This window comes from Megalops cyprinoides, chromosome 11 (genome assembly GCF_013368585.1).
Source record: "Megalops cyprinoides isolate fMegCyp1 chromosome 11, fMegCyp1.pri, whole genome shotgun sequence".
In the NCBI taxonomy this organism is placed as follows: domain Eukaryota; kingdom Metazoa; phylum Chordata; class Actinopteri; order Elopiformes; family Megalopidae; genus Megalops; species Megalops cyprinoides.
In genome coordinates this window covers 1,260,426-1,274,137 of record NC_050593.1, presented here as the reverse complement: position 1 = coordinate 1,274,137, position 13,712 = coordinate 1,260,426, and the positions used below count along the sequence as shown (strand labels likewise).

Below are 13,712 nucleotides of genomic sequence, written 5' to 3'. Positions count from 1 at the left end.
AAGGCAAAATACACTTTCCTGCTCTGCGGGTCATGCATTGATTCCCCATGCAGTTTTGTTTTGTTTACGCTGTAAAGCACCCTTTACATTTGACTGTAAAGGGCACCATTCCAAATAAAAGTAGACTTATTTATTGATTGATATTAGATTGAGAGAGAGAGAGAGAGAGAGAGAGAGAAAGAGAGAGAGAGAGAGAGAGAGAGAGAGAGAGAGAGAGACAGGGTGGATAGATTTGCACCTTTGTGGCTTTCTGCTGGTTTACTTATTTATTATATTTTCAACTCAGAGCAAGAAGGTATCTTACCATACAAAAAATAGATAAATTGTTAAAATATATGCATGCTTCGAATATCAGATAGTCTCTGGATCTTGCTGCAATGTAATTAATTTGGTTAACAATCCTCAGTGATCAGCAACTCAGTGTAAAATAGTGCTATTTGGTCATTGACCCTAAAGCAGTCACGTAGCCTGCTTTTTTGTTTTACACTGCTGTGTACTGCCTGGGCAGAGCAGGGTCCATCAGTCACATTACTGTTAGCTCCTTTCAGACCTTACCAAAATGACATCAATGTGAATATGAATGTTAAAGTTCTGTTACACTCTGACATAATCCCTGAGATTAGGTGCTCTGTAGCGGACAAGGCAATGATTAAGATGCACTTATGTAGCAGCCCTCCTTCCCAGTGAAGAAGCAATAGAAGGAGGCAAGAAAGGGGAAGGGATATCATGAGAGCTGGATTTTAGGAGAGGTACGGGGATATTAGGAAAGGTGGAGTAATACTGGGAGAGACAGAGGCATATTAGAGATGGAGGGATATTAGGAGAGGTGGAGGGTTATTAGGAGAAATGGAAGGATGTGTCCCTCCCCCACACAGAGAGAGTAACATCATAATTTGACATTCTACAATGAAAAAATGCATTTTATTCTTATAGAACTTTTCTCACACCTAAATCACTTTGTACCTACAGTGTTTTAATACATCTAGATAAAGTCTAAATAAATTCAGTTCTCAAAACCACAGTCAGAACAATAGCATGCACTGTAGATAACGAATAAGAGTTACAGTTCTGAGAGGCTGCAGTTGGTTACTTGTTGGATAAGAGGTATCCTAGGAAAACCAGGCTACCCCTGTACTTGGTGCTGTTAGGTTAGTAGGGGGCAGTCTCCTTTCTAGACTACTCAGAACACCAGATACCTCACTGTACTGATGGGGACACTGTATTGTTGATATGAACAAAGTACTTCTCATCACTGTGGACTCACACTGCCAAGCCTGGCTTTCTCTTATTCTGGCCATCTACTCACCCCTCACAATAATGGATAATTCACCTGCAGTTTTATAAATGTATGTGTTGTCTCTCACTTTTATAAAGGTGTCCACTGATAATAACTATGATTTAAAAATTTGTACAAATCAATAAAACTGGCTAATTAGAAATGAATTTGTTGTCATTACAACCCCTGGCAAAAATTGTGGAATCACCACACTTAGAAGATGTTCACCCAGCTTTTTTACTTTGCAGCAAATAAACAAATCACAGATATGGCACAAAACAATTTTTGTTGAATAGCTGAACATTCTGGCTTCGTGTAACATACCTCAAACAAATTAAATTAAAGTATTTTAATTAATGGCATATATTTTTCCAAATCAAGTAGAGGAAAAAAACATGGAATCACCCAATGTTAAAAAAAAAAATTATGGAATCATCAACAAAAAAAAATCACAATTAGTACTTTGTTGCTCCTCCTCGGGCTTTTATGACGGCGTGAATTCTTTGGGGCATGGACTTCACTAATGAAAAACAATATTCTCCATCAAACTGGTTCCAGCGTTCTCGAACAGCGGCTGACAGATCGGCTTTGCAGGATGGAGCCATGTCATGGATCATTTTTTTTATTTCCACCATAAATTTTGAATCGGATTGAGATGCGGGCTGTTTCCTGGCTATGTCATTGAGTTGATATGCCTTTCCTGAAAAAAAGATTTAACACTCTTTGCTCTGTGGCATTATCATCCTGAAAAATGACTTCATCATCACCAAATCTATTTTCTATCGATGGAATGAAAAAAGTGTCCAATATTTCAATGTACACCTGTGCATTGACTGTTGAGGTAATGATTGCCATCTCCCCTGGTCCTTTACCTGACATGCAACCCCATATCATAAATGAGGGGGAAAATTTGATTGTTTTCATCAGGCAGTCATTGTTCATTAGGACGGCACCAGACAAAAGTTCCAGCATCATCTCCTTGGCCAATGCAGATTCGTGATTCATCACTGAATATCACTTTCATCCAATCATCCACACTCCAGGATTGCTTGTCTTTCACCCACTGTAACCTTGCTTTCTTCTGTTTAGGCGTTAGTGCTGGTTTTCGTTTGCCTTTTCTGTATGTAAATCCCATGTCATTCAGTAGATTTCTTACAGTTCTGTCACAAACATTCACTCCTGTTTCCGCCCATTTGTTTTTCATTTGTTTTGTTGTGCATTTTCTATTTTCAAGGCATATTGCTTTGAGTTTTCTATCCCAACGCTTTGATGCCTTCTGTGGTCTACCTGTATGTTTTCCTTTTATAATCTTCCCATTTTGTTTATACTTGCACCAAATTTTAGACACAGCTGACTGGGAACAACCAACATCTTTGGCCACATTCCGTGTTGGATTTCCTTCTTGAAGGAGTTTATAATCCTTCCCATGGTTTCAATTGACAACTCTCTTGTTGGGGCCATGTTTCCTTTCAATTAGCCAAGTTCAACAGCTTGTTAAGGTCTGCAAGCACTCTCTTGTAACTGCAGACTAATTTGCATTTTTATACTTAAAAAAGCTGGGTGAACATCTTCTAAGTGTGGTGATTCCATAAATTTTGCCAGGGGTTGTAGAAATGAACTCTCATAAACGCATTTTGGCATCTCTCTTTCTCTCTTACTGGTTTGAACCACCTTTCTCTGCATGCTGGAGAGGAACAATGCTGAACACTGTCTATCACAACACAAAATCTTAACAAATCGTTACATATGTTATGAGATACACATGGCTTAAAATGTCCAGTACAGCCCCATGAAAAAGCTTTGGGGGGCTCATACTGAAACCAAAAAAATCACTGACTTGTTGCAGGAGACTGTAAAAGCTGGACAGGTGAATTTGTAGCATGCAGCATGAACGTGGCAAAATGAAAGGGTGAGTTCTGCCATCTAGATGGTTTTGTGAATGTGATTTAGGAAATGATTAACTACAAGAGAAGGAACAATTTAAATTAATGTTGGTTTTGCCTTCCTAATCCCTCCTCTCCACCTCAGATAGTGTGTGGTGAGTGTTCTGACTCAAAATGGCCACTATGCACTGCCCAGGTGGGGCTTTACACATTGGTGGTGGTTGAAGTGCATCACCTGCTCCCCTCACAGTAAAGTGCTTTGAAATCCATGAAAATGCTCCCTATAAAAACACTTCATTATTAAAATAAGAGCTGTGAATTATGAGGGATTACTTCAAAAGATCCAATGCAAAGTGCACTATGCAAATGCTAGTGATACAGTGTTATTATGAAGCATTACAGATTTTCATTGTGTGTGTGGCAACACGTTGAAACATCATCTGAAATCATCACATGAAGACGACAATGGTGCACACTCGCACCTGTGTATAGTTTACATACTACAGAAACCCAAAAACCACACACTGCATGGATTCTTATACTGTGCCTGTGTATTCTCACAGCAGGAACCCTCACACATGTGTACAGTTTACACACTTCAGGGAGCTCACACCTGTGTACAGTTTAAAAACTACAGGAACACTGTGTATTTACACAGCAGAGCCCCTAACACATGTGTACACACATTCTGCTGATTAGTGAAAAACTCCAGACCATCCATGTGTAGGAAGCCCCCCCCCCCCCCCCCGGCCACCCCCAAAGCCTCTAATATCACACCCTCATCCTCCGAACAGGGATAGAACCTGCTCAGCACATGCCATTGCCTGGGACGTTTTGGAAGAACTCAAAAACCACCTGAAATCCATAATATCTCGTCAGATCTTGACACGAGCAATACCCACAGAGAGCATTTCACAGTGATCTCTGAAAGGTAAAGAAATGATTTCTCACATTCAAGCAGGGAGGCTTTTGCCTGTAAAAACTATTAAAACTGGTTTAATTGTGTATACGAGAAGGTTGAGGAGTGAGACAACAATGCTGGGATGCAGCACTGTCTTTGTTATTAAGTATTATTTTCCTCTCCCTCTCTCTGAAGGCGAGACAACATTATATTGTGTGACTTCTCCAGCAAACTGCTTACTGCAGTGTGCTCCCCCATAATTCAAGGCCTGCAGGTAAAATCTGTCAGCTGTCGTACATCCTCTAAAAAAAGAATAAATAACTCCCAACTGAGCATGTTTGCCTCTGTGACTTGTCCTTCTGATGCATCTCTGCTTTAACTCTTATGTAATATTCCCTGCTTGTGCGTTTGGAGGAGAGTGTGCCATTTTCCCTCTGTGTGAGGACATGTGACTACCTGGGGGTGGTTCTCTCATTCTCACCATGAGACCTCCCACCCCAAATGCTCTGTATGGCTAATATCAGCTGCCAGCTATACTCTGTAAATACTCAACCATGTTCTCTACTTCATTTCAACTGTGATTGCTGTTGTTTTTCCTCCACTGGGGCACATAGCCAAAGCATTATTTATAAAATGCACTCTAATTTCCCCTACTTTCTAAACACAGAGAGGATTAAGGACACAACAGTAACACTCACTCCCTGGGAAAAGTGCCTTTCATTCAGATGTGAGGAGCTTGTATGATGAATACTGACCATGTCAAATTCAATGGGAATCCTCCATCCTCAGCTCTAAATTATTAAAAGGGCTTGGTTGATATCTGTCTGTGGCTGTGCTGAGATGTGAATGCATTGGTGATGTGGGCATTTAGAGATGTAGGCATACTGAGAAATAGGTGTATGTAGATGTAGGTGTGTTGAGATGAGATGGGTGTATTAAGGTGCGGATGTGCAGAGATGTTGGCATGTTGAGAGGTATGTGTTTTTAGATGTGGGTGTGTTGAAATGTAGGTGTGGAGAGATATCAGTGTAGTGAGAGCTAGGTGTTTTTAGATGTATGTGTGTGTGTGTGTGTGTGTGTGTGTGTGTGTGTGTGTGTGAGAGAGAGAGAGAGAGAGAGAGAGAGAGAAAGAGAGATGTGGGCATGTACAGATGTGAGAATGTTGAGAGGTAGGTATTTTAAGATGTGGTTGTTTTGAGATGTAGGTGTGCTAAGACATGGGTGTGTTGAGATATGGATGTGTTTAGAGGCAGGTGTGTTTAGATGTGTGTGCGTGTGTGTGTGTTGAGATGTGGACCTGTAGGGGTAGAGGTGTGTTGAGAAGGTGTGTTTAGAGCAAAAATGGTTCACTCATATTAGTGCAACACATGATATACTATCAGATCAATATAAGATGACACTGCTGAATAAAAATCCAGATCCAGACAATGAAAGGTCCATGTTTGGCCCTACTCTGCAACCATGAATCACTCCAAACCAAGCCCACACTTTCCTATAGTGCTCAGAAACACAATGGTCAGCTACATTGAAAAAAATTATTAAAAGCACCATTTCTGTGCAAAAAACATGAATAAGCATAATAAATAATCCAAGCAATGCTGTAAGAAATTGTGTCACTGTTGTATAGAGGGCAAAAATGATAAAGAAAACAAAATAATATTAATCTGTATCAGAAATTACTTTAATGCTGCAACTGTCAAATCAGAGACAGTTGGAGCAGAGTGGTTACTTAGTTTTTAAGTTGCTAAATGCAATGGAAATGGTTAATCCCACTCTGGTAGCCTATTTGAGGAAGGAAGATGCACTTGTCTTTGCGTTGATTTCTGCTCCCCCAAAAAGTATTTTCCTCCCCCGACATCTAATGTGCTATACCTAAGCCCAATCAACATGTAACACACCTACAAACATACCACTGAGCACTGACTTCCAGCCTGACATCCTAAGTGCATACAGGCAGATAAAAATGCCTTCACTGAGAAGGTGCCATAAACATCTTACCGTACCGTAATACCTCTGGTATCAGTGATGACAAATGCAACATTAATCTTCCAATGTGGAGACAGATGAACAGCATGAGTGCTGCTGAAAGCAACCACTACAGAAAATAACAACATATAACACATTGTTGCTTGTCTGAGCACTCATTTAAATGTCATAAAACAAGCAAAATCACATCGACAGCAATTTATTTAAAACAATACTTGACAAGGAATCAATGTAGCCACATTAATACACAAAGAATAGCCTTTGTAATTGTAATTATACCACCAAAGAGAATAAATACCTCTGTGACTCTAATAAAAGGAGGAATCCTGCATCAGTACCATCAGGGTATTTTCAGTTTCTTTGCACAGAGCTTTAATGTGACTAATTGAGGGAATCCCTGCACAGAGCAGCCTACCCTGTGGTGTGGATCAAAGCAGCTGCAAGTAGGTTAAATCCCCCTGTAAACAGCGCATGCAAATGCATTAAACTGGCCCTTTGCTGGGCATACTGTACCTTTCTTGTCCTGGCTCTGATGTTGGTTCTCATCTGCTGTAGTTTCCATGGCTGATTTCATTCAGTGCTCGAAAAACACTTCTCTTTCAACAAATAATTTTCTCCTCTCAGTCCTATTCTTCTCTCTGTCCCTCTTTCTCTCTCCCTCTTGTGCCTGTTGTCTCCCTTCTCTTTCTCTCTCTCTCTCTTTCTCCCTCTCTCTCTCTCTCACCCCCCCCTTTTCCCCCTCCCCCCCTCTCTCCCGTTCTCTCCTCCTCCCTCCTGGTCTCTCCCTTGCTCTCTCTTCTGGAGTTCTACAGTTTGGAGCCTCACTGCATATCACAGTCCCTTTTGGAGATGCAAAGGTCTTGTCAGATCAGATTTTCTTCAGCTTAGTGGTCCATAAACCATTCTGTCAGCTAACGCCCCGGCAGTTTATCACTTGCGATTCCACTTTGTGGTGAGAATGCCGGGGCTGTTTTTTTTTTTTTTTTTTGCACATACTCATCTGCCTCTGTGCATAAAACACCCACTTTACATCACCTCTGTATTATTTGTGTACATTTCCGATACCACAAAAAACAAAAAATGGTCAGTTGGGGTCTGTCACTGTACACGTGACAGAAAGCGACCCCCCTAACTGGTTCAAAGTGAGGATAAAGGCCCCTGTGTGCCGAGTGAGAATGTATGTCCTCAAATAATCACAGGGGCTCGCCCTCCTTGCTGACCCCAGTGGAGGGGGTTGCCAATGCCAATGACATTCCTTATTCTGATTTGCCCCATATGCACCCCCTCCTTCCCCCCGCATACGTTAAAGTTCTGTACGCCCCACCCCCCTGGCATACATTAACAGCCTTACAACCACCATATCCCCTCCATCTGCGTACTTCACCCAGAGAGAAAAAAATTACAGAAGAGAAGGAGGAAGATCTTGCTTTTCAGCACAGGGAGAAAAAAAGAGGGGGGATAGAGGGAAACAGAGAGAGAGAGAGAGAGAGAGAGCACTAGAGAGAGAATAATGCATGCTATCTGGCCCTAAAAAGAGAACATACTGTGGCAGACGGCCTGACCACAGTAAAAATATTCTAGGAAATCTCTCTCTCTGATTCACTTAGCACAGCTTGACCACACAGACTGCCCATCAGACAAACATGGCTGCCCAGAGAAGACAGGCTGTGGTCACACTGCAGCCAGCAAAAGTGAGAAACAGACACTTATTTTATAATGATGGGTTTGAAATCTGAAGACACTAGAGAAACCTTCCTCTGCAAAATTTGAAAAAAAAAAAAAAATCCAATGGAGAGGTGTTTTTGGAAGCACAAATTTCAAAGCCTGAGTACCAGTAACTTAGTTGTAAGTATTTTTCACAGTTATTTCACGCAAGTATCTCTGTTTTCATGTCACCTGTCCCTTGGTAACCACAGAACCCTCTCCATGTCAGGCTTTCAGGGGGAAGGACCCAGGCGCAGACCAGGATGACAAACCAGGTGTTTATTTGAGAACAATCCAAAACCGAAGTAACAAAACAGAGAAATTCCAGAAATCCACAGGCAGAAAATCCAAAAACACAAGGCAGGTACTATATACACAGACTGGTGACGAGTAAATAGGGAACGGGTGCGCAGGATTGGCTTCAGGTGGTGGGTGTGGCAGCAGGGCAGATAGGTGGGACAGGAGGTGGGATGATGGGCTGAAAACAATAACAAAAGCACATGCATACAAAAAAAAAAACAAACAAAAGACACACCCACACTGACAACAGGAAGACAGACAGAATACAAGCAGGCAACCATGACTCTAATATCAGCCTTCCACTATGGCAGGGCTGTGGTCACTCAGCCAATACTCAGTGGCGGCTGGTGAGCTGGAAACAGGAGAAGCTTAACAGATTGTCTGTAGTTTGTGTGCTTGCAAAAGCTACAACGTGTTTAATTAACAAGGATGGCATTTATCGATTTAAATTACGTTAAATGCTCAAAACAATCACAGCTTTTGTGAGGTTTGTGTTCTAAACGTTATTGTTCGTTGCACTCAACCTAACCTAAAAGTTTATTCTCAGTAATTTAAATCGATGTAACTAAATTTAGCTCTGTTTTGTAATTTGAAATTTGTAACACAAGAAAGCTATAATGTGAAACATTTAAGAGAAAGCTTTGGGATTACTTGCCACTTAGTTGTTCAAATTGCCATCCTTGTTAATTAAACAACCTCATGCTGTAGCTTTCGCAATAGCGCACAAACTACAGACAATCTGCGCTGTTTCGCGAGCATAATCATTTACTCTATTTACGCATTGGTGTCAATTATTGAATTATTTGTTTTACTGTTAATCAAGGAGGATAAAAGGGAACACATTGAAAGTAATGATAGATTTAAAGGTAATGTTTCAGCTTTTCCATATGACAGTCCCAGGAGCAGTCACATTTTAGGGTCCAACTATCCAAGAACTATGCTTAAAGGCTTATGATAATTATTGGCAATAATTTTGCCCATTTCATTTCAGACTTGGATAGACCACGAATAAGTGAATATTTTACAGTTGTATTATTATAGAGTCCAATTTTACACTTTACTTTATTGTCCCTCCAAGAGGAAATGTATTGCACTGCAATAAGCATAATAAATTGTATTACTACAAATTCATTAACCAACAGCATACTGAGGGTATTATTGATTACAGTCTGGGTTAAGCAATGTGTGCTGGCAGTTTTATTGTATAAATAAATTTCAAGGCCCACAATACCAAAGCTATGGTAATGAAAAAGGACTATCCATTAAGGCAAGCTCCACAGCCTGGGTCAATCCTAGGTTTTTATTTAGAAAGGCTGAAAAATCAAACCTTCAGAAGATACAGGGGAACAGGGGTGACCTGTACAAGCGGGACGGGTTACACCTGAACCAGAGGGGTACAGCTGCACTGGGACAGCGTATGCTTAGGGTAGCAGAGGGTTATTTAAACTAGGGCTTGGGGGGGGGCAGGGAGATTATACAGTGAGATGGGTAGGGATAGACAGACTGCCAGAATAGAACACACCATGGCTAAATATTTTATTAGTAGCGAGGGAACCATGATTGTAAATCAGTCAGAGCAGCACTGTAATAGAGGTGGTTTTGAGAAGCTGGGGGTAGGGGGGAAGGACAGGAATTGCACATGTGGTATCCTGAAATTACTCTGTTTAAATGCTAAGTATAAAAAATAAAATTTTGGATCTAGAAACTGTTATGAGCAATAGTAATTATGATGTTGTTGGGATCACAGAGATGTGGCTTGGTGCAGGGGATGGGGATGAGTATAACGTTGAGGGAAGAGAAGAGAAGGAGGCATAGCTCTCTATGTAAAGGATAATCTTAATATTCAGGAAATTCCAGGAATGGAGCCCCTTGTTGTTAGTGAAGACATATGGATTAAAATATTGGGGGAAAATGAAAAGGGTCTGACTGTTGGAATATGTTATAGGCCACCTGTCAGGGCTCCCGCCCCCTAGCTGTTGTGTTTTTGTTTTTCCCTGTCCATGTGCCTTTGTTTTCCTTGTGTTCTAGCCCTGCCCCGCTCTCCGCCCTGTCTCCGCCCACCTGATTGTCTCCACCCGCCTGCCTGCACACCTGCTTCCCATCTCCTAATCAGCCCAGCCCTATATCTACCCTGCTTGTCTCTGTGTTGTTTGCCAGATTGTTTCAGTGTTTCTGCCTGTCTTGTTTCCCGCCTGTTTACCCTGTTTGGATTTTGCTGGTTTTTGCCTCGCCTGTTCCTCGACTTCGTTTTTGCCTGCCCTTCTGTCCTGATTGCCTGATCTGCCTGCCTTCAAGGTTTGACCCTGCCTGTTTCCGTTTTTGATCCCTGTTTTGCCCTTGGACTGCTTACCTGGTATTTTGACCCTGCCTGTTTTTGGACTGCCTGCTTGTTTGAGGATTCTGCTATTAAACGCCTGTAATTGGAGCACTCGTGGTCCGCGTCTGAGTCCGTGCCTGAGTCCTGACACCACCAGCCTCAGACAACATGTCAACAGTATGCTCCTTGATAACATTAAACTAGCATGTCAGGAGGGTGAGACAATAGTAATGGGGGACTTCAGTTACCCTTCAATTAATTGGGAAGTTGTGTCAGGTCAAGGTAAATGCGAGGAAGAGTTTTTGGATGTTGTAAATGACTGGTTTTTTTTGATAGTCTGTTACTCAACCTATGAGAACACGATTCTAGATCTGGTTCTGTGTAATAATCCTGATAGAATCGGCAGTACTGAGGTAGGGGAACCACTCGGAACAAGTGACCATAGTGTAGTTACATTTGAAGTTTTTTGGCAAGTTAAGTCTGCATTCTCCAATGCTAGAGTTTTCAACTTTAGATGAGCTGACTTCATTAAGATGCATGATTATACAAGGAATATAAACTGGGGACCTCTTCTAGATGGTAAAACTGTGAAAGAAAAATGTGGTGCATATCTAAAACGACTATTCTGGATATACAGCATAAATTCATTCCGCAAGTGAGAAAAGGATAGCTGAAAAAGAAGCATCCACAGTGGATGAATAAGTCGTTATGGGATAGTTTGAAACAAAAAAGGAAATTCTTTAGAAAATACAAGTTGGAGAGCTCAGACAGTATTAAGATTGAATACAGTAACATGCGAGCTCAAGTTAAGAAAAAATAAGGGAAGCTAAATGGCGTTTTGAGAGACAGATTGCACTAGATGCAAAGAGCAACTCTAAATGCTTTTTTCAATACTACAGTTGAAAAAGGATAGTTAAGGATGAAATAAGAGGTATAAAAAATAAGGACAGAGTTATGGTTTATGATAACAAAGCTATTGCTGATACACTAAACAGTTACTTTGTGGAGAGTTTCACTAGTGAAGTGTTTTCACATATGCCTTCAGGTGCAGTCAGTTCTCAGAGACTTATGGAGGAAATTGATGCAGAAGTACTAGATAAACTTCAAAAACTTAAAATAAGGCAGCAGACCCCGATGGAATATATCCAAGAGTTCTCAGGGAACTAGCAGAAGTGGTTTACAAGCCTCGGACAGTTATTTTCAAGCAATCCCTTAAAACTGGAGAAACGCCAGATGACTGGAAACCATAAGAAAGGAGACCGGACTGATCCAGGAAATTATAGGCCAGTCAGTTTAACTTGTATCACATGTAAATTACGGGAATCCATCATTAGGGATAATTTGGAATTATTCCTTGAACAAAATGGATGTCTTAAATGATAGCCAACATGGTTTTCGCAGAGGGAGGTCATGCTTAACAAACCTCCTGGACTTCTTTGAGGAAGCTACAGCATGTTTGGACTCAGACCAAACTTATGATATTATCTATTTGGACTTTCAAAAGCATTTGACAAAGTACCGCATGAGAGGCTCATATTGAAAATGAAATCTGCAGGCATTACAGGAGCTATCACTGAGTGGGTTTGAAGTTGGTTGTCTAGTAGAGAGCAGACTGTAACTGTGGGAGGAATTGTATCAGAGCAGGGTTCTGTACGAAGTGGAGTCCCGCAGGGATCGGTGTTTGAGGCCTTTGCTATTCCTTATATACATAAATGATCTTGATGCAGAGGTTAGTAGTAAAATAGTAAAAATTGTAGATGATACAAAACTAGGGGGTCTAGCCAACAGTATAGAATCAACTAAGGTAATACAGGAAGACATAAACAGCATCCAAAAGTGGGCAGATACCTGGCAAATGACATTCAATTTAATTTAAATGGAAAGCCTTGCATGTGGGAAATAAGGACCTTAGACAAGACTACTTAATGGGGGGAAAAAACTAGAATGTGCTCAATTTGAAAAAGACTTGGGAGTAATAGTTGACCCAAGCTTAACAGGATCTAGGCAGTGTGCTGTAGCAGTGAAAAAGGCCAAGGATGTTGGGATATAAAGCCAAAAGTATTGAGTATAAATCTAAGGAGGTTATATTGAAATTATACAATGCTTTAGTCAGACCTCACTTGGAATACTGTGTACAGTTCTGGGAACCCCACTAAGATATTGAGGTTCTTGAAAACGTTCAAAGAAGGACAAGTAAATTAGCTCCTCGCATGAAATATAAAAGCTACGAGGAAAGACTCAAGTTACTTATCCTATTTAGACTTAGCGAGAGGAGACTTAGGGGTGATTTAATTGAGGTTTTTAAATTTATAAAAGGACTCAATAGGGTTAACTACAATACATTTTTTAGGGCGAGTTCAGTCTGTAGTACAAAAGGACATAAATGGAAACTAGTTAAGAGGAAGTTTCGCACTGATATAAGAAAATGTTATTTTACACAGTTATCAATACATGGAATAGGTTGCCAGGTCATGTAGTTGAATAGAATAGAAACTTTATTTGTCCCCGTGGGGAAAAGGCAGAGACCCTTGCTGTGTTCAAGTCCAGACCTGATGCAGTTTTGGATTCTCTTTAATTAAGAAATGGCGAGCTTAGCTGGGCCGAATGGCCTGTTCTCGTCATAATATGTTCTTATGTTCTTATCACTTTGGCCTGAAAGTTTGTTTTCAGTGCTGATAAAAACATACTGCTGCTATAAAAAGGCAATTCCACCAGTTAAACACGTTGCTGCTATCTTTACTGTTTTAAACCCAAATTTAGTGTATGATGCTGTTCATTGAGGGAAGTCTGGGGCCTGTGGTTCAATGCCCCCTAATTTACAGCCGTACCCATTCTACAAAGACCAATTGCGTCCCACAAAGAGGAACTTCAGACAGAATCCATGTCCCAAACACTGTAAAAACCCAGAAATCAGGAAGCAGAACCATCCAATAAAGTTAGTTTAATGAATATGGACTAGACCCAACAATTACAAACACATGTAAAATATACACAAGAGGTGACGACAAGCACCTTCAGTGTTACACTATACACAATAAAATAGAAAAGCATGGCTGATATATGTGTGCTAATTACAGGGCTTAAAGCAACATTATTTTCTGAGCCTGAAATTTTTTTTTTTTTTTTTTTGTGGGGGGTAACAAAATAGGACGCACGTACATTTAGGGTTACCGCAACAGCTGTAATTCAAAATTGTGAAACAAAAAAAATATATACATTAATACAATTTTGTACTACCATGCTTAAATTAAATGTGCTTCCTTTTTTTCTTAAATGCTATTAAAAATGAAAAGTTCAACTTCAATAAAACTTTGGTCGAGTAGCACAATGCTGTGTTGCAACTTT

General features: G+C 40.6%; 1 protein-coding gene across 2 annotated transcripts in view; it reads right to left on the bottom strand.

Moving 5' to 3' along the window:
- Positions 1-6,724, bottom strand: part of LOC118785486 (neuronal membrane glycoprotein M6-b-like) — a 32,839-nt gene extending 26,115 nt beyond the window's left edge. For both annotated transcript variants that reach the window (XM_036540165.1, XM_036540166.1), the window contains exon 1: positions 6,560-6,724. In XM_036540165.1, the coding sequence (XP_036396058.1) occupies positions 6,560-6,620 (61 nt within the window). In that variant the 5' untranslated portion in view covers positions 6,621-6,724. The remainder of the gene's footprint in view (positions 1-6,559) is intronic.
- Between the last annotated feature and the right edge of the window lie 6,988 nt (positions 6,725-13,712).